At 42.7% G+C, this 21,676-nt stretch overlaps 1 protein-coding gene across 1 annotated transcript in view; it reads left to right on the forward strand.

The window, feature by feature from the left end:
- RAB4A (RAB4A, member RAS oncogene family) overlaps nucleotides 1–21,676 on the forward strand; it is a 204,972-nt gene that overhangs the window by 170,489 nt on the left and 12,807 nt on the right. The window contains exon 6 of the mRNA XM_040429311.1: nucleotides 1,227–1,322. Within this exon, the coding sequence (XP_040285245.1) occupies nucleotides 1,227–1,322 (96 nt within the window). The remainder of the gene's footprint in view (nucleotides 1–1,226; nucleotides 1,323–21,676) is intronic.

A 21,676-nucleotide genomic window follows, 5' to 3' on the forward strand; every position in this document is an offset into this window, starting at 1 on the left:
TTGTATATCACTGAGGTGTGGCGGGGGTGTGGATGTTTTTATCTCCTCAGGTTTTCTGTTCTGGGATGGGTCGTCCTCTCATGGGTGCTGTCATAGGATACAGATTAGGGTTGTTTCGATGCCAAAATTTTGATTCGGTTTCGATACCATAAAAAAGTATTGTGATACTCGATTCCATTCGATACCACGCAAAAATGCCGCATGCATTCCACATTTTATGGAACGTCCGGGCCATAATCGAACAGTGCTATCCTATTTTTTGGGGGGACAAGGTGACAAAAAAAAAATGGCGAATCACGCAGTTTTTATTAAAAAAAATTTCTTTTATGGCATTTGGACTTTTCGAACATGGCGATATGTAATATTTTATTTATTGTTTAGATATTTTATATGTAAAATTGGGCAAGGTTTTTTTTTTTTTGTATATTTTTTTTTTTTACTTTACAGTTTATTTAAAAACTATTTTTCCCCTTAGGGGTTAGAACCTGGGATCTTTTAATCCCTTGTCTATTCACCCTAATAGAGCTCTATTGTGGTGAATAGGACTTCACACTGCCCTGTGCATAGTACACTCAGCAGCAGAGAGCGGACTATGGCAGCCTGTGCTGCTGAGAGCAGCGCGACCCATATTCTCTGATACTAGGCTGTGCAGTAGCACAGCCTAATATCGATAAAAGGAAAATACTGGTATCGTATCAATACTGGGCTAAAAGTATCAATTGGGTATCAGTAAAGTAAAACAATTACTGATAAGTGTAGCTATTTATTAATTTTTTTATCTAAATATTGTCACACAATTGTTCTAAAGAGGTTTTCCCATGAAAAGTTTTATCATGTATTATGTTGTTAAGTTATAAATATAGGACAGCAGGGGTTCCAACTGCTGTGACTTCCAGCAATCCAAAGAATGAAGGGTTCCTGAGTCCCCTTTATGAATGGAGAGGTAGTGTACATGTTGGTCCACCTCTCCATTCACTTTTATTAGACTGACAGTGTATGCCTACATCATTCCCATAGAAGTTAATGGAGCAGTGGACTGACATACACTCTACCTTTCTATGCAGTGACATGACTCGAAGTACCCTTGTTCTTGGCATTGCTGGGAGTCTGAACCCTTTGCAATACAATATTTATCACTTCTCCTGTGGTTTGGTGATAAATGCTTTTCATGGGATAACTCCTTAAATTTTTTAATCATTGTTGAGATATATATTTATTTTTTCCAGAACTGATGTTTTTGGAGACTAGTGCGCTTACAGGAGAAAACGTGGAGGAAGCGTTTGTACAGTGTGCTAGAAATATACTAAACAAGATTGAATCAGGTAAAGTATAGAAATGCAACACTTTTTACGTGGGTTATTTTTTATAAACACAGTGGTTGTCTTGATGCTATTTATGATGACTACCTTTACTATGTCACGACCCCTCCAAATCTTTAGAGGCATTACTTACAGACATCAAAACTATGGCTTACTTTCGGGGTGCCATATTAACACCAAAAAATCTTGAGGCATTTCTTCTACAAGGTCCTTCGGTGACTACCTACATATCCTAACCTGGCTCTAAATGTAAAGCATAATCCACTTCTCCCGACCACATGGAAATTGTGGACAAGGCATAGCCAACTATTCCATCTTGATCCACATTACCCTTTGTCTTTACCATTTGTGGCACAAGGGGGGGCTGACTTAAATTTGTGATAGATGTTTCTAAGAAAAACATATATACATTTAATAAACTACCATATTTTTCGCCCTATAAGACGCACTCCCCACCGAACCCCCCCCCCTCAAAAGGAGGGGGATATGGCAGTGCGTCTTATGGGGCGAATGCTGCCGTTTTCACTGATACACCGCCGACCGCATGCTGCACAGCGCGGTCGGAGGTGTATCAGTGAGAAGGGGTTGGGGGCCGGCATCTTGTTTTGTAATGGCAGCGGGGCCCGGTGCAGTCACTGTATTCTATTGCACCGGGCTCCGCTCACTGTACTAATCGTATCTAACTGCAGGCAATGTTTAACTATAGAATATCTTCAATCCAGCAGCCGGTACTTACGTCCGTAGCAGGCAGGAGGCTGGGCGGACACTGGCAGCGTAACTCGCTATGTCACGCGCCTGCTCCGCCCACTTTATGAATGAAGCGGGCGCTTGACGTAGTGAGTTACGCTGCCAGTGCCCGCCCGCCCAGCCTCCTGCCTGCTATGGTCGGAAGTACAGGCTGCTGGATTGAAGATTTTCTATAGTTAAACATTGCCTGCAGTTAGATACGATTAGTACAGTGAGCGGGGCCCGGTGCAATAGAATACAATGACTGCACTGGGCCACTGCTGCCATTACAAAACTACTGTAGATGCCAGCCCCCACCCCCTGTAGACGCCCAGACGCCCCCATAACAGTGCCATCCACAGACGCCCCCATAACAGTGCCATCCACAGACGCCCCCATAACAGTGCCATCCACAGGCTACCATTAGTTTAAAGCCCACCAAAAGCACACCTTTTGGTTCAAAATATTTTTTTTCCTTTTTCCCTCCTCAAAAACCTAGGTGCGTCTTATAGGGCGAAAAATACGGTACATCTCATTCTCAATGACATAGTGGGACCTCACTGGTTTTACTTCTTAGAAGCAAACATTTCTGCCACTAGTGTTGTAAAACACCTCTGACAAGCACTGGGATAATCTTTTCCTTTTATTAACCCCATCTCACCAGGTTCCTTCATCCTCTTAGAACACGCGATGACTACCGCCCAGTCAGGCATTGGCTACTGGACTAAAGCCATTGCAGATATCACAGTAGATGTTCTCTCTGTCCTGCAGACAGTTGCTGAATACCTCTCTTCTCCTATGTATTGGAAGATGGTGGGAAAATTGACTCATAGAGCAGACATTTTCCCACATAGAGGTTTTCTTATAGGAAACACCCATTCTCTGACCATTTGTGTCATTCACTTCACACAGAACTTTTTCATAGTAACATAGTTTATAAGGCTGAAAAAAGACATTTGTCCATCCAGTTCGGCCTGTTATCCTGCCAGTAAATCCAGAGGAAGGCAAAAAAAACCTTGTGAGGTAGAAGCCAATTTTCCCCACTTTAGGGGAAAAAATTATTTCCTGACTCCAATCAGGCAATTAGAATAACTCCCTGGATCAACGACCCCTCTCTAGTAGCTATAACCTGTAATATTATTACACTCCAGAAATACATTCAGGCCCCTCTTGAATTCCTTTATTGTACTCACCAGCACCACCTCCTTAGGCAGAGAGTTCCATAGTCTCACTGCTCTTACCGTAAAGAATCCTCTTCTATGTTTGTGTACAAACCTTCTTTCCTCCAGACACAGAGGATGTCCCCTCGTCACAGTTTGTGGTCATATACATAAATACAAAATTTTTGAACTTAAGGGAGAAACCTCACCCACTCCCAGAATGCCCAGATGCCATATTATGTGGTTTGTTTGGCATTTTGCCTGCAAATTATTTCACAGGCAGGTAGGAAAATCCTGCCCACATTTCTTCTCTTTCTAGAAAAGCTATCCTTTGTGTTTAAGATAGAATGGATATCTTCCTAGTGTAAGGATTAACGATTAAAACGTTTTTTTCATTAAACTATTGAATATATGTTATATATAAAATTATGAATACAAAATATATTTTGCCTGCATATAATTGAACCAAATAAAAAAAATATATAGAGTTTGGTTTCTTGAACAGCAGCTTTTGGGTGCTGGCTTGTTGAGATGTTGATGACATTATTCATCTGGGGTGTCAAGTTAATGTCTAGGTGTCCCTTCCCTACTTTCTTTTTCAGACTTCTGTTTCTTGGTTTAAAGGATAGGTACACTTTTGGGGACAATTTTTTTATGATTGCATTTTAAATATCACACTTTTATAAAAAATAAAAATGAGCTGTTCTGTCACAAAGGATTAAATGTTTTTCTAGCTGTGTGAATGGTACTTTCACTTTTACTTTGTGCATGTCATCTAATAGTCCTCATCTCTAATTTACTAAGAGGTCATAAACACTTATTTAAGCCACATTCTTATGGGTAAGATCAGAATTTAGCTTTAATGAGTGTTTTATAAGGTCAGAGATAAGGACCCTTTGACTCCCTGCAGGACAGAGCAGAGAGAAAATACAAATCCTGCTAGTAGATAAACTAAAAGCTGTGCAGGGAAAACAGCTCATATTTTTTAATAAAGACCAATTGAAAAAATATTTTTAGCTCATAATGAGTGCAATGCAATAATAAAAAACAATTGCCACCAAATGTATACCTAGCCCTTAACTGTCCTAGTGTGATTGGGCTCAGTACAGGTTTACTTCATAATGTACAGCAGGTCTGCAAACTCTGGCACTCCAGCTGTTATGAATCTACAAGATTCAGCATGGAAACTTTCTAGGCTGTTTTTGATGTATAGCGAAAATAGCATGCTACCATGTTAGCCAGAAAAATCTATGTGATGCTAAATACTTTTGCATAAAAAAAGACGAAGGTATTATAGCACCAATACCTTTATTGGCTAACCAAATTTTTTTTTTCTGTTTGCAACTTTCAGAGCACAGAGGATCCTTCATCAGGCAGTATACAAATAAATGACTGTGAGAAAGGCACACTACTTAAAATGTTACAGACATGGGGTGGTACTTTATCAGAGTAAGAGCTCATGCACACGGACATGTACACCCCATGCCCGCCTCTTGTAGATGCAGACCCATTCACTTGAATGGGTCTGCGATCTGCAAGATTCAGTCTGCACCACCAAAAAATAGAACATGTTCTGGGTTTTTTTGCGGTGGGGAGGCACGGACCGAAACCCCCCAGAAGTGCTCCGTAGTGCTTCCGTGGGCTTCCACTCCGCACCGGTCTGTATCTTGTGAACCCATTCAAGTGTTTGCGGGCTGCAATACGTATGCAAAAAAATATGGATGATGTCCGTGTTGCTTTCAGATTTTTTTTGCTATTCCATTGTAACAATGCCTTTTTCTTGTCCTCAAAACAGACAAGAATAGGACATGCTCTATAATTTCCCGCACATAACAAACATACATATTTTTTGCAGACCCTTTGAAATGAATGGGTTCACATCCAATCCGCAAAAAATGCAGATCAGATGCGTACAAAAAAACAGGAGGACTGACGGCAAGGGGGAAGAACGGTGTCCATGTAGCGGATCATAAATCCAGGTGTTAGATTGAGGCCTCTTTTTAATGATTGGAATGTTATCAGTTTGAGATCAGTTTGATAGAATCATTTCATTAATCTCCTGTCCGTTAGTGAAGACTGCTGCATTTACATGGAGCAATCTCCTCCGCAGACGGCATGCTCTGCAGCCGGCAAACAATGATTTAGGTGTCCACACGCAGTGTAAAGAGGCCTTTAGTCTTAACCCCTATTGCCTGTCCATCTGTAACCACAGTTTTATTGCTCTTTCTTATTTGGGTGATGTATCACCTTATGTACAAATGTCTGTAACATTTTAAGTAGTGTGCCTTTCTCACAGTCATTCATTTGTATACCGCGTGTGAAGGAGCCTCTGTGCTCTGAAAGCTTGCAAACAGAAAAAAAAAGTTGTTTGCCAATAAAGGTATCACCGCCATAATACTTTGTCTTTTTTAATGCAAAAGTATTTTACATCACATAGGCTGTTCTTGGAAGAGGGCATGCAAATGAGCTTTTTAGCAAGCTGTGCCTCCTACCAGATGTAAGGTAGCTATCCTATTTTAAACAGTGGGGTAACACAGGGATCAGTATTGGGACCTATTCTCTTCAATATATTTATTAATGATCTTGTAGAAGGCTTGCACAGTAAAATATCAATTTTTGCAGATGCCACTAAACTGTGTAAAGTTATTAACTCTGAAGAGGACACTATACAGCTACAGAGGGATCTGGATAGATTGGAGGCTTGGGCAGAGAAGTGGCAGATGAGGTTTAACACTGACAAATGTAAGGTTATGCACATGGGAAGGAATAATGCAAGTCACCAGTACATACTAAATGGTAAAACACTGGTTAACATGAAGATGATTTTAGTGGACAGCAAACTGAACTGTATGAAAGAGTGTCAGGCAGCTGCTGCCAAGGCCAATAAGATAAAAATGGGTTGCATCAAAAGGGGCATAGATGCCTGTGATGAGAACATAGTCCTACCACTTTACAAATCACTAATCAGACCACACATGGAGTACTGTGTACAATGCTGGGCTCCTGTGAACAAGGCAGACATAGCAGTGCTGGAGAGGGTTCAGAGGAGGGCAACAAGTAATAACTAGAATGGGTGGACTACAGTACCCAGAAAGATTATCGGAATTAGGGTTATTCACTTTATTATATTAATATATCAAGGGTCAGTACAGAGATCTCTCCCATCATCTATTTAACCCAGCACTGTGACGAGGGGACATCCTTTGCGTCTTTTTTTTTTTTTTTTTATCAGATCGTTTTTATTAGGTCTTATATGCACATCATACAGAAAAGAGAAACATCGTACAAGAAGGCTACATCAAGAATCCAGTCTCAACATATGCAATGCGACATGTAAATCTGTTATACATATTCTAATTACATACAATACCCCCCCGCCCCCACCAACCATTCAGGTATCAGCTGTACTTTTACCCCATATTATTGCTCTACCTCATATACGCCTGCCACGGGTCCCATAGTTTCTCATATTTGAGGTGGCAACCTCTTTTCTGGAAGATAGCCTTTTCATATACTAACATCTTATTAACCTTGCTCTTAACCCCTTAAGGACTTAGGGCGTACCGGTACACCCTATTTCCTGAATCCTTAAGGACTCAGGGCGTACCGGTACGTCCTAAGTTTATATCGCGATTGCGGCGCCGCGGGGGTTAATCCGAACAGGATGCTGGCTGAAATCATCTGCAGGCGGTGCGGGAGGCGGGCGGTGCGGCAGGCAAGATCGCGATCCCCCGCCCGCCTCCTCTTGAAAATTCATTGGTGGCCAGTGGTTATACCAGAGTGTCAGCATTTTGCTGACACTCTGGTATAAACGGCTGACATCTGTGCCGATGTCAGCCGTTTAACCCTTTCCATACCGCGGTCCTTACGGACCGCTGCATGGAAAAGGTTAACGGTTAGGGTCAGGGAGCTCCTTCCCTCTCCCATCGGGGGGCTGCTGTGCCTTTGCAGCCCCCAGACAGGATGGGGTGACAGAGGGAGGGAGCCCCCCTCCTTACCCTTCCCTGTCTGCTCAGTTGTGACCACAACTGAGCAGACGTGGAAGGTTCCCATGGTAACAGGACGCCTTCTCAGGCATCCTGCTGTCCATGGTGCTGAACAGATCTGTGCTAAAGGCATAGATCTGTTTAGACAAAGTGTAAGTAAAATACAGTACAATACACTATATAGTGTACTGTACTGTAGTATACAGACATCAGACCCACTGGATCTTCAAGAACCAAGTGGGTCTGGGTCAAAAAAAAAAAAAAAAAAAAGTGAAAAAAGAAAAGATAAAAAAAAAAAAACATTTATCACTGAATAAAAATTACAAAAATAAAATACACTACAGATATTAGGTATCGCCGCGTCCGTAACGACCTGATCTATAAAACGGTCATGTTACTTTCCCCGCACGGTGAACGCCATAAAAAATAAAATAAAAAAACTATCAGAAATTTGAAATTTTGCCCACCTTACTTCCCAAAAAAGGTAATAAAAGTGATCCAAAAAGTCGCATGTACGCCAAAATAGTACCAATCAAACCGTCATCTCATCCTGCAAAAATCATACCCTACCCAAGATAATCGCCCAAAAACTGAAAAAACTATGGCTCTTAGACTATGGAAACACTAAAACATGATTTTTTTTTTGTTTCAAAAATGAAATCATTGTGTAAAACTTACATAAATAAAAATAAAGTATACATATTAGGTATCGCCACGTCCGTATCGACCGGCTCTATAAAAATATCACATGACCTAACCCCTCAGATGACCACCGTAAAAAAATAAAAATAAACGGTGTAAAAAAGCAATTTTTTGTCATCTTGCGTCACAAAAAGTGTAATAGCAAGCGATCAAAAAGTCATATGCACCCCAAAATAGTGCCAATCAAACCGTCATCTCATCCCACAAAAATGAGACCCTACCTAAGATAATTGCCCAAAAACTGAAAAAACTATGGCTCTCAAACTATGGAGACACTAAAACATGATTTTTTTTTGTTTCAAAAATGAAATCATTCTGTAAAACTTACATAAATAAAAAAATTGTATACATATTATGTATCGCCGCGTCCGTCACAACCTGTTCTATAAAAATACCACATGATCTAACCTGTCAGATGAATGTTGTTAATAACAAAAAAAAACGGTGCCAAAAAAGCTATTTCTTGTTATCTTGCCTCACAAAAAGTGTAATATAGAGCAACCAAAAATCATATGTACCCTAAACTAGTACCAACAAAACTGCCACCCTATCCCGTAGTTTCTAAAATGGGGTCACTTTTTTGGAGTTTCTACTCTAGAGGTGCATCAGGGGGGCTTCGAATGGGACATGGTGTCAAAAAAAACAGTCCAGCAAAATCTTCCTTCCAAAAAACATATGGCATTCCTTTCCTTCTGCGCCCTACCGTGTGCCCGTACAGCAGTTTACGACCACATATGGGGTGTTTCTGTAAACTACAGAATCAGGGCCATAAATAATGAGTTTTGTTTGGCTGTTAACCCTTGCTTTTGTAACTGGAAAAAATATATTAAAATGGAAAATCTGCCAAAAAGTTAAGGAATTGTATCTCTATTTTCCATTAAATCTTGTGCAACACCTAAAGGGTTAACAAAGTTTGTAAAATCAGTTTTTTGAGGGGTGTAGTTTCTTAGATGGGGTCACTTTTATGGAGTTTCTACTCTAGGGGTGCATCAGGGGGGCTTCAAATGGGACATGGTGTCAAAAAAAACAGTCCAGCAAAATCTGCCTTCTAAAAACCATACGGCGCACCTTTCCCTCTACGCCCTACTGTGTGCCCGTACAGTAGTTTACGGCCACATATGGGGTGTTTCTGCAAACTACAGAATCGGGGCAATAAATATAGCATTTTGTTTGGCTGTTAACCCTTGCTTTGTTACTGGAAAAAATTGAAAATTTGCCCAAAAATCGAAATTTTTACACCATTTGCCATTAACTCTTGTGGAACACCTAAAGGGTTAATAAAGTTTGGAAAATCAGTTTTGAATACCTTGAGGGGTGTAGTTTATAGAATGGGGTCATTTTTGGGTGGTTTCTATTATGTAAGCCTCGCAAAGTGACTTCAGACCTGAACTGGTCCCTAAAAAGTGGGTTTTTGAAAATTTATGAAAAATGTAAAGATTTGCTTCTAAACTTCTAAGCCTTGTAACATCCCCAAAAAATAAAATATCATTCCCAAAATGATCCAAACATGAAGTAGACATATGGGGAATGTAAAGTAATAACTATTTTTGGAGGTATTACTATGTATTATAGAAGTAGAGAAATTGAAACTTGGAAAATTGCAATTTTTTACAAATTTTGGGTAAATTTGGTATTTTTTTATAAATAAAAATGATTTTTTTAAACTTCATTTTACCAGTGTCATGAAGTACACTATGTGACAAAAAAACGATCTCAGAATGGCCTGAATAAGTCAAAGCGTTTTAACCACCTCAGCCCCCCTAGCTTAACCACCTCAGCCCCCAGTGCTTAAACACCCTGAAAGACCAGGCCACTTTTTACACTTCTGACCTACACTACTTTCACCGTTTATTGCTCGGTCATGCAACTTACCACCCAAATGAATTTTACCTCCTTTTCTTCTCACTAATAGAGCTTTCATTTGGTGGTATTTCATTGCTGCTGACATTTTTACTTTTTTTGTTATTAATTGAAATTTAACGATTTTTTTGCAAAAAAATGACATTTTTCACTTTCAGTTGTAAAATTTAGCAAAAAAAACGAGATCCATATATAAATTTTGCTCTAAATTTATTGTTTTACATGTCTTTGATAAAAAAAAAATGTTTGGGTAAAAAAAAAATGGTTTGGGTAAAAGTTATAGCGTTTACAAACTATGGTACAAAAATGTGAATTTCCGCTTTTTGAAGCAGCTCTGACTTTCTGAGCACCTGTCATGTTTCCTGAGGTTCTACAATGGCCAGACAGTACAAACACCCCACAAATGACCCCATTTCGGAAAGTACACACCCTAAGGTATTCGCTGATGGGCATAGTGAGTTCATAGAACTTTTTATTTTTTGTCACAAGTTAGCGGAAAATGCTGATTTTTTTTTTTTTTTTTTTTTCTTACAAAGTCTCATATTCCACTAACTTGTGACAAAAAATAAAAACTTCTATGAACTCACTATGCCCATCACGAAATACCTTGGGGTCTCTTCTTTCCAAAATGGGGTCACTTGTGGGGTAGTTATACTGCCCTGGCATTCTAGGGGCCCAAATGTGTGGTAAGGAGTTTGAAATCAAATTCTGTAAAAAATGACCTGTGAAATCCGAAAGGTGCTCTTTGGAATATGGGCCCCTTTGCCCACCTAGGCTGCAAAAAAGTGTCACACATCTGGTATCTCTGTATTCAGGAGAAGTTGAGGAATGTGTTTTGGGGTGTCTTTTTACATATACCCATGCTGGGTGAGATAAATATCTTGGTCAAATGCCAACTTTGTATAAAAAAAATGGGAAAAGTTGTCTTTTGCCAAGATATTTCTCTCACCCAGCATGGGTATATGTAAAATGACACCCCAAAACACATTCCCCAACTTCTCCTGAGTACGGAGATACCAGATGTGTGACACTTTTTTGCAGCCTAGGTGGGCAAAGGGGCCCATATTCCAAAGAGCACCTTTCGGATTTCACTGGTCATTTTTTACAGAATTTGATTTCAAACTCCTTACCACACATTTGGGCCCCTAGAATGCCAGGGCAGTATAACTACCCCACAAGTGACCCCATTTTGGAAAGAAGAGACCCCAAGGTATTCGCTGATGGGCATAGTGAGTTCATGGAAGTTTTTATTTTTTGTCACAAGTTAGTGGAATATGAGACTTTGTATGAAAAAAAAAAAAAAAAAATCAGCATTTTCCACTAACTTGTGACAAAAAATAAAAAATTCTAGGAACACGCCATGCCCCTCACGGAATACCTTGGGGTGTCTTCTTTCCAAAATGGGGTCACTTGTGGGGTAGTTATACTGCCCTGGCATTTTCCAGGGGCCCTAATGTGTGGTAAGTAGGTAAATGACCTGTGAAATCCTAAAGGTGCTCTTTGGAATATGGGCCCCTTTGCCCACCTAGGCTGCAAAAAAGTGTCACACATGTGGTATCGCCGTATTCAGGAGAAGTTGGGGAATGTGTTTTGGGGTGTCATTTTACATATACCCTTGCTGGGTGAGAGAAATATCTTGGCAAAAGACAACTTTTCCCATTTTTTTATACAAAGTTGGCATTTGACCAAGATATTTATTTCACCCAGCATGGGTATATGTAAAATGACACCCCAAAACACATTCCCCAACTTCTCCTGAGTACGGCGATACCAGATGTGTGACACTTTTTTGCAGCCTAGATGCGCAAAGGTGCCCAAAGTCCTTTTAGGAGGGCATTTTTAGACATTTGGATACCAGACTTCTTCTCACGCTTTGGGGCCCCTAGAATGCCAGGGCAGTATAAATACCCCACATGTGACCCCATTTTGGAAAGAAGACACCCCAAGGTATTCAATGAGGGGCATGGCGAGTTCATAGAAATTTTTTTTTTTTGGCACAAGTTAGCGGAAATTGATATTTTTAATTTTTTTCTCACAAAGTCTCCCTTTCCGCTAACTTGGGACAAAAATTTCAATCTTTCATGGACTCAATATGCCCCTCACGGAATACCTGGGGGTGTCTTCTTTCCGAAATGGGGTCACATGTGGGGTATTTATACTGCCCTGGCATTCTAGGGGCCCTAAAGCGTGAGAGAAGGTCTGGAATATAAATGTCTAAAAAATTTTACGCATTTGGATTCCGTGAGGGGTATGGTGAGTTCATGTGAGATTTTATTTTTTGACACAAGTTAGTGGAATATGAGAATTTGTAAGAAAAAAAAAAATAAAATTCGCTAACTTGGGCCAAAAAAATGTCTGAATGGAGCCTTACAGGGGGGGGATCAATGACAGGGGGGGGTGATCAATGACAGGGGTGTAATCAATGACAGGGGGGTGATCAGGGAGTCTATATGGGGTGATAACCACAGTCATTGATCATGCCCCTGTAAGGCTTCATTCAGACGTCCGTATGCGTTTTGCGGATCCGATCCATCTATCAGTGGATCCGTAAAAATCATGCGGACATCTGAATGGAGCTTAACAGGGGGGTAATCAATGACAGGGGGGTGATCAGGGAGTCTATATGGGGTGATAACCACAGTCATTGATCATGCCCCTGTAAGGCTTCATTCAGACGTCCGGATGCGTTTTGCGGATCCGATCCATCTATCGGTGGATCCGTAAAAATCATGCGGACATCTGAATGGAGCTTTACAGGGGGGTAATCAATGACAGGGGGGTGATCAGGGAGTCTATATGGGGTGATAACCACAGTCATTGATCATGCCCCTGTAAGGCTTCATTCAGACGTCCGGATGCGTTTTGCGGATCCGATCCATCTATCAGTGCATCCGTAAAAATCATGCGGACATCTGAATGGAGCTTTACAGAGGGGTAATCAATGACAGGGGGGTGATCAGGGAGTCTATATGGGGTGATAACCACAGTCATTGATCATGCCCCTGTAAGGCTTCATTCAGACGTCCGGATGCGTTTTGCGGATCCGATCCATCTATCAGTGGATCCGTAAAAATCATGCGGACATCTGAATGGAGCTTTACAGGGGGTTGATCAATGACAGGGGTGTAATCAATGACAGGGGGGTGATCAGGGAGTCTATATGGGGTGATAACCACAGTCATTGATCATGTCCCTGTAAGGCTTCATTCAGACGTCCGGATGCGTTTTGCGGATCCGATCCATCTATCAGTGCATCCGTAAAAATCATGCGGACATCTGAATGGAGCTTTACAGGGGGGTAATCAATGACAGGGGGGTGATCAGGGAGTCTATATGGGGTGATAACCACAGTCATTGATCATGCCCCTGTAAGGCTTCATTCAGACGTCCGGATGTGTTTTGCGGATCCGATCCATCTATCAGTGGATCCGTAAAAATCATGCGGACATCTGAATGGAGCTTTACAGGGGGTTGATCAATGACAGGGGTGTAATCAATGACAGGGGGGTGATCAGGGAGTCTATATGGGGTGATAACCACAGTCATTGATCATGTCCCTGTAAGGCTTCATTCAGACGTCCGGATGCGTTTTGCGGATCCGATCCATCTATCAGTGGATCCGTAAAAATCATGCGGACGTCTGAATGGAGCTTTACAGGGGGGTAATCAATGACAGGGGTGTAATTAATGACAGGGGGGTGATCAGGGAGTCTATATGGGGTGATAACTACAGTCATTGATCATGCCCCTGTAAGGCTTCATTCAGACGTCCGGATGCGTTTTGCGGATCCGATCCATCTATCAGTGCATCCGTAAAAATCATGCGGACATCTGAATGGAGCTTTACAGGGGGGTGATCAGGGAGTCTATATGGGGTGATAACCACAGTCATTGATCATGCCCCTGTAAGGCTTCATTCAGACGTCCGGATGCGTTTTGCGGATCCGATCCATCTATCAGTGGATCCGTAAAAATCATGCGGACGTCTGAATGGAGCTTTACAGGGGGTTGATCAATGACAGGGGGGTAATCAATGACAGGGGGGTGATCAGGGAGTCTATATGGGGTGATCAGGGGCTAATAAGGGGTTAATAAGTGACGGGGGGGGGGGGTGTAGTGTAGTGTAGTGGTGCTTGGTGCTACTTTACTGAGCTACCTGTGTCCTCTGGTGGTCGATCCAAACAAAGGGGACTACCAGATGACCAGGTAGCAGGTATATTAGACGCTGTTATCAAAACAGCGTCTAATATACCTGTTAGGGGTTAAAAAAAAACACATCTCCAGCCTGCCAGCGAACGATCGCCGCTGGCAGGCTGGAGATCAACTCTCTTACCTTCCGTTCCTGTGAGCGCGCGCGTTCACAGGAAATCTCGCGTCTCGCGAGATGACGCATATATGCGTGACTGTGCGCAGGGCTGCCACCTCCGGAACGCGATCCTGCGTTAGGCGGTCCGGAGGTGGTTAAACACCCTTAATGACCAGGCCACTTTTTACACTTCTGCACTACACTATTTCACCGTTTATTGCTCGGTCATGCAACTTACCACATAAATGAATTTTACCTCCTTTTCTTCTCACTAATAGAGCTTTCATTTGGTGATATTTCATTGCTGCTGACATTTTTACTTTTTTTTGTTATTAATCGAAATTTACTTAGTTTTTTTTTGCAAAAAAATGACATTTTTCACTTTCAGTTGTAAATATTTTTTAAAAAAACGACATCCATATATAAATTTTTCTCTAAATTTATTGTTCTACATGTCTTTGATAAAAAAAAAATGTTTGGGTAAAAAAAAAATGGTTTGGGTAAAAGTTATAGCGTTTACAAACTATGGTACAAAAATGTGAATTTCTGCTTTTTGAAGCAGCTCTGACTTTCTGAGCACCTGTCATGTTTCCTGAGGGTCTACAATGCCCAGACAGTAGAAAAACCCCACAAATGACCCCATTTCGGAAAGTAGACACCCTAAGGTATTCGCTGATGGGCATAGTGAGTTCATGGAACTTTTTATTTTTTGTCACAAGTTAGCAGAAAATGATGATTTAAAAAAAAAATAAAAGAAATCTTACAAAGTCTCATATTCGACTAACTTTTGACAAAAAATAAAAACTTCCATGAACTCACTATGCCCATCAAGAAATACCTTGGGGTGTCTTCTTTCCAAAATGGGGTCACTTGTGGGGTAGTTATACTGCCCTGGCATTCTAGGGGCCCTAATGTGTGAGAAGTAGTTTGAAATCAAAATGTGTAAAAAATGCCCTGTGAAATCCGAAAGGTGCTCTTTGGAATGTGAGCCCCTTTGCCCACCTAGGCTGCAAAAAAAGTGTCACACATCTGATATCGCCATACTCAGAAGAAGTTGGGGAATGTGTTTTGGGGTGTCATTTTACATATACCCATGCTGGGTGAGAGAAATATCTCGGTCAAATGCCAACTTTGTATAAAATGGAAGTTTTTATTTTTTGTCACAAGTTAGTGGAATATGAGACTTTGTAAGAAAAAAATTAAAATAAAATCATCATTTTCCGCTAACTTATGACATAAATTAAAAAATTATAGGAACTCGCCATGCCCCTCACGGAATACCTTGGGGTGTCTTCTTTCCAAAATGGGGTCACTTGTGGGGTAGTTATACTGCCCTGGCATTCTAGGGGCCCTAATGTGTGAGAAGTAGTTTGAAATCAAAATGTGTTAAAAATTCCCTGTGAAATCCGAAAGGTGCTCTTTGGAATGTGGGCCCCTTCGCCCACCTAGGCTGCAAAAAAGTGTCACACATCTGGTATCGCCGTACTCAGGAGAAGTTGGGCAATGTGTTTTGGGGTGTCATTTTACATATACCCATGCTGGGTGAGAGAAATATCTCGGCAAAAGACAACTTTCCCATTTTTTTATACAAATTTGGCATTTGACCAAGATATTTATCTCACCCAGCATGGGTATATGTAAAATGACACACCAGAACACATTGCCCAACTTCTCCTGAGTCGGAGATACCACATGTGTCACACTTTTTTGCAGCCTAGATGCGCAAAGGGGCCTAAATTCCTTTTATGAGGACATTTTTAGACATTTGGATCCCAGACTTCTTCTCACGCTTTAGGGCCCCTAAAATGTCAGGGCAGTATAAATACCTGCCCTGGCATTTTAGGGGCCCTAAAGCGTGAGAAGAAGTCTGGAATATAAATGTCTGAAATTTTTTACACATTTGGATTCCGTGGTGAGTTCATGTGAGATTTTATTTTTTGACACAAGTTAGTGGAATATGAGACTTTGTAAGAAAAAAAAACAAAAAAACTATTTCCGCTAACCTGGTCCAAAAAAATGTCCTAATGGAGCCTTACAAGGGGGTGATCAATGACAGGGGGATGATCAGGGAGTGTATATGGGGTGATCACCCCCCTGTCATTGATCACCCGCCTGTAAGGCTCCATTCAGACGTCCTTATGTGTTTTGCGGATCTGCGGTGTCCGTGTTTTGCGGATCCACGGATCCGCAAAACACATACGGACGTCTGAATGGACCCTTACAGGGGGTTGATCAATTACAGGGGGGTGATCAGGGAGTCTATATGGGGTGATCACCCCCCTGTAAGGCTCCATTCAGACGTCCGTATGTGTTTTGCGGATACGATCCATGTATCCGTGGATCCGTAAAAAACATACGGACGTCTGAATGGAGCCTTACACGGGGGTGATCAATGACAGGGGGGTGATCAGGGAGTCTATATGGGGGTGATCAGGGGTTAATAAGGGGTTAATAAGTGACAGGGGGAGTGTAGTGTAGTGGTGTTTGGTGCTACTTATTACTGAGCTGCCTGTGTCCTCTGGTGGTCGATCCAAGCAAAAGGGACCACCAGAGGACCAGGTAGCAGGTCTATTAGACGCTGTTATCAAAACAGCGTCTAATATACCTGTTAGGGGTTAAAAAAATTACATCTACAGCCTGCCAGCGAACGATCGCCGCTGGCAGGCTGTAGATCCACTCGCTCACCTTCCGATCCGTTCACAGGAAATTTCGCGTCTCGCGGTTCAAGTTATTAGCACTTAAAGTGACACTGGTCAGATTTTCAAAAAATGGCCAAGTCCTTAAGGTGAAATAGGGCTGAGTCCTTAAGGGGTTAAACTCTCCAAGTGTCGTAGGGTCAGCTTGTATCCAGTGTAGAGCTATTAGTTTCCTAGCCACATTTAGCAAATGTCCTATAGCCACTTTGAGCATGTTTTCAGTTCTCAACTCTGACACATATCCCAAAATGCACACCTTAGGATCCTGTGGTATATATACTGAGAGAGTTTGCAGAATACACCTTAGGATCCTGTGGTATATGTACTGAGAGAGTTTGCAGAATACATTTAATGCCATACATTGCCATAGCATATGTATCAGATCCGCAGGTTCCATAAAACAACAAGGACATTTAGCATCAGATCTAAAACCCATCTGATGTAAAAAAGAAAAAAAAATCGGTTACTTGTACACTCTGTGGACGATAAATAATTGCGAGAGCTTCCCACTTTCACTCAAGGAGGACATAGGCACCACTTCTAGTATATCAGACCATTGTTCCTGCGAAATTGCACCTACATCCTGTTCCCATTTGTGCATTCTGGTCAAGGGATTAAGCTCCAGGAATTTGTTAAGCAACAACCCGTATACCAGGGATATCATCCCTCTCCCTTCCTGAAACTATAAGATCGTAACGCTGTATTTTGCTCGGACACCACAGTACCGTTACTAATCATAGTATTTTAAGCGTGCAGCATTTCCAGGTATTGATAGTAACAACGTCTAGGAATGCCATAAACATCCTGAAAGCCAGTGAAGGATCTAAATACTTCTTGTCACCCCTCTCTCCTTACATTCATCAAACCCTGTCATAGAAACAACCTCAGTCAAAGCTGGATCGCACCATAATGGGGTATACTCCGTGAACCCAGTAACCCATCTCAAGTGTTTGATCTTTTGCCATACTAAATACATTGTACGCCGTATGGGAATTTCTGATCTTTCTGTTCTCACATCTAACCCCTCCAATAGCATCATTAAGTCCCGTCCTTTCAGATGAGACCTAAGAAGCTGACTAGTCATATCTGTGGCCCGCAATTCTAGCCATCCTTTAAAGTGCTGGCTCTGAGCTGCCAAATAGTACACCCAAGGATTGGGAATTGCTAGGCCCCCCTTCGTTTTAGGATACTGCAAGGTCTCAAGCTTTATTCTAGGCTGTCCCTTACGCCATATCAGGTCCCTAAATATCGAATTAATTTTGTTAAACCTGTCAATTGGCAGCCAGACTGGGGCATTGTGAAGAATATTCAAAAGCTACTAGAGATGGGTCGTTGATACAGGGAGTTATTCTGATTGGAGTCGGGAAGGAATTTTTTTCCCCTAGAGTGAGGAAAATTGGCTTCTACCTCAAAGGGTTTTTTTGCCTTCCTCTGGAGCAACTTGCAGGATAACAGGCCAAACTAGATGGACAGATGTATTTTTTTTCAGCCTTACAAACTGTTACTATATTGATGATTTCAGGTTGCTTTAGTTATAGCCCATACGATGGTACTAAATGTTTAAACCCTTGGCGTGGCCTACGAGCGCATGGAGTAAGACGCACCGCTCACTACTCCTGCTAGTATCCTGTCTAAACGAGTGGTAGCACCCCTCGATTCTTTGCAATAACCTTGCCTGGTGGAAGGGAAGTGACCGGAGGGTGCTGTGGTGAATTTGTGAGCCTAAATATGCCGAGGAAGTCGAGTAAAGTTGTGAAGCCTGACAGACTGGGGTGGGCCAACATGGCGCCGATGGCGGAGAGGTGATGGCGCTGCAGCAGATGGTGAGCCAGAGTGCGGCTGCTAAACTGAGCAAGTATGCTCGTACAGACAGCAGAGTGGGCGATTGGGCTGAGGAAAAGGAGTCTGATATACATACCTCCTCTGACCAGGAGGACGGATCCCTTGATGGCGACGGCCTGGATGCGGCGAATCTGCCGTTACTGACTCCTGCGTGTCCAGCTAAAGATACAGCAGGCCCTAGGGCGGCTACTGAGGAGCCCACTCTGAAAGATATTATGTCGCTGTGGCCAGCTGTAACAGCACCCTGAAAGTTCTCACAGTGCAAGTCGGCAGCCTGAGATCTGATGTGTCTATAATAAGACATGATTTGCACAAGATTTCTGAGCGCACCTCTGAATTGGAGAAGAGGGTGTCCACTCTAGAAGATGTAGTTCAGCCTTTGCAAATGGCGGCAAAAACAACTGCGAAGGACATTGCTGCTCTATATGTTAAAACGGATGATCTGGAAAACAGGTCCAGAAGGAATAACCTGCGAATTTTGGGAATGCCAGAGAAGACCGAGGGGGCTAATGCCACGGAATTTGTGGAGAAATGGTTGCATCAGTTGTTTCATGAGAAGGGCTTATCTTCCCTGTATGCGGTGGAGCGGGCGCACAGAGTGCCCATGCGGCCGCTCCCACCAGGCAGGCCTCCTCGCCCTATACTGGCGAAGATTTTGCATTTTAAGGACCGGGACACTATTCTGCGGCAGTCCAGGGATAATGAGGAGATGGTCCTGAACGGGGTCAAAGTGTCCATATTTCCGGACTATTCTAATGAGGTGCAGCGGAGGAGAAGCAGATTTATTGATATCAAGAAAAGGCTGAGAGGATTACAAGTCCAGTATGCTATGCTGTTCCCTGCTAAACTGCGTGTGGTGGCGTTGGGATCCACCAGATTTTTTGAAGATCCAGAGGAAGCGGCACAGTGGCTGGACGTCCACGAGCGGCAATTGAGAAGTGGGGCCCTGGACACTTGAAGGAGGCAGATATATGGTTTCTTGTGTTTAATCTATATATGTGTTTGCACTTTAAGGTCTCTTTAATGTTGCACCAGTTAAGAAGTGTATTATGCAATGCTACCGCATGGTAGATCCTGAGGTGGGAGTAGGTGGTTGGGAGATTATGTATTTCTCAGTTGTGGGGAGGATTCCCTACCTGAGGGAGTGTGTTGTAATCAGTTATGATTATTGTAGGTTTGGGGGCAAGTTGCTCTCGGATTGCCCTGTTTTAGTGATTGAGATTGATGAAAGGGGGACTGCAGTCCTCTGTTACAGTAACCTGATTATGGGTGGGGGGGGGTAGGGAGACAGTTGGGGGGAAGGGATGGGGTCGTGAACTCTTGAGTGGATGGTGTTTGAGTGGGTTGTGAGATTCAGATATGGCCTAATGTTTTACCATGTCACAGGTGATTAGAGTTTTAAGTTGGAATGTGAGAGGTATGGCTGACGCACGGAAACGACTGTGTATTTTCCAATACTTGGGGCGGTTTCAGCCGGCCATATGTTGTCTTCAGGAAACTCATTTGACTAGCGATAATCTCCACTGGCTGAACAAGAATTGGGTGATTCATGCGGTACATGCAACTCATTCCTCTCACTCTAGGGGTGTAAGTGTGATTGTGCATAGTAGTATTAGATATGAACATATGCAGGATTGTGTGGATGCTGATGGCAGGTATGTCTGTGTAGTGTGTAAGATTGATGGGATTCAGGTGGTGCTTGTGTCGGTGTATGTGCCTCCACCGTTCGCCTCTCCTTTTGATAAGGGAAATTATGGATTTTGTGGCGGACTTCCCTGGGTTACCATGGCTACTAGTAGGTGACTTCAATTGCACGCTGAATGACTCCTTAGATAGATGTCAGGTGGAAGGATCAGGTGGTTCACCGGGGAGTGTGGCTCTAAAGAAATTGGTGTATATGACGTGTGGAGATTGCGTAATCCTGATAAGCGCGTAATCCTGATAAGTGCGGATTCTCGTGCAGATTGGCTACACATCATTCATTATCGCGTATAGACTTGGCCCTTGTCAATGCTGTTATGTTGCCATTGGTTGGGGACGTTGTCTATTATCCTCGGTCGTTGTCTGACCATGGTGCAGATTGACTTGTGCCTGGGGGTGCTCAGACAGGGACCGAGGCTGTGGAAATGTAACTCACACTGGCTGAATGTGCTGGGTGACCTATCCGGAATTTCTCTAGAGGTCAGGGAATTTTTTGCTATCAATGCGGGTACGGCCTCAGTACCCGGAGTCTGGGATGCCATGAAAGCATTCTTGAGGGGAGTCTTGATGAAAGAAATTAGCAAGCGTTAAATCTAAGTCCAGAGAGGCAGATGTTAAAGGGTTTCTATCACTTCGTTTCACCTATTTAGCTTTCAGACACTAGCGATCCGCTAGTGTCTGCTCTATCTAACCATCCTAATATAAGAGCTTATTGTCCTGCCGTTTAGCTAAAAAAATAACATATAGATATGCAAATGAGCCTCTAGGTGCTATGGGGGCGTGATTAGCACCTAGAGGCTCCGTCTACCTTAACAAACTGCCGCCGCCCAGCGCGTCCCTCCAGCCCGCCCATCTCCTCCGGAATGCGATGCTCCTCGTATTCCGCGCATGCGCAGTGAATGTCTGATCGCTTCCCTGCTCAGACATCTCCACTGCGCCGATGACGTCATAGTGCTCCGAGGAACAGGCGCAGTGGAGATGTCTGAGCAGGGAATCGATCAGACATTCACTGGTCATGCGCCGAATACGAGGAGCATCGCATTCCGGAGGAGATGGGCGGGCTGGAGGGACGCGCTGGGCGGCGGCAGTTTGTTAAGGTAGACGGAGCCTCTAGGTGCTAATCACGCCCCCATAGCACCTAGAGGCTCATTTGCATATCTATATAAGTTATTTTTTTAGCTAAACGGCAGGACAATAAGCTCTTATATTAGGATGGTTAGATAGAGCAGACACTAGCGGATCGCTAGTGTCTGAAAGCTAAATAGGTGAAACGAAGTGATAGAAACCCTTTAAAGCACATGTCCTAGTGGCTGAGGCTGTGAGGGAGTTTGGTCGATCCCCTACTCTGATTAATAGCGAGGCTCTGGCGGTAGCTCAG

This window comes from Bufo bufo, chromosome 4 (assembly GCF_905171765.1).
Source record: "Bufo bufo chromosome 4, aBufBuf1.1, whole genome shotgun sequence".
NCBI lineage: Eukaryota > Metazoa > Chordata > Amphibia > Anura > Bufonidae > Bufo > Bufo bufo.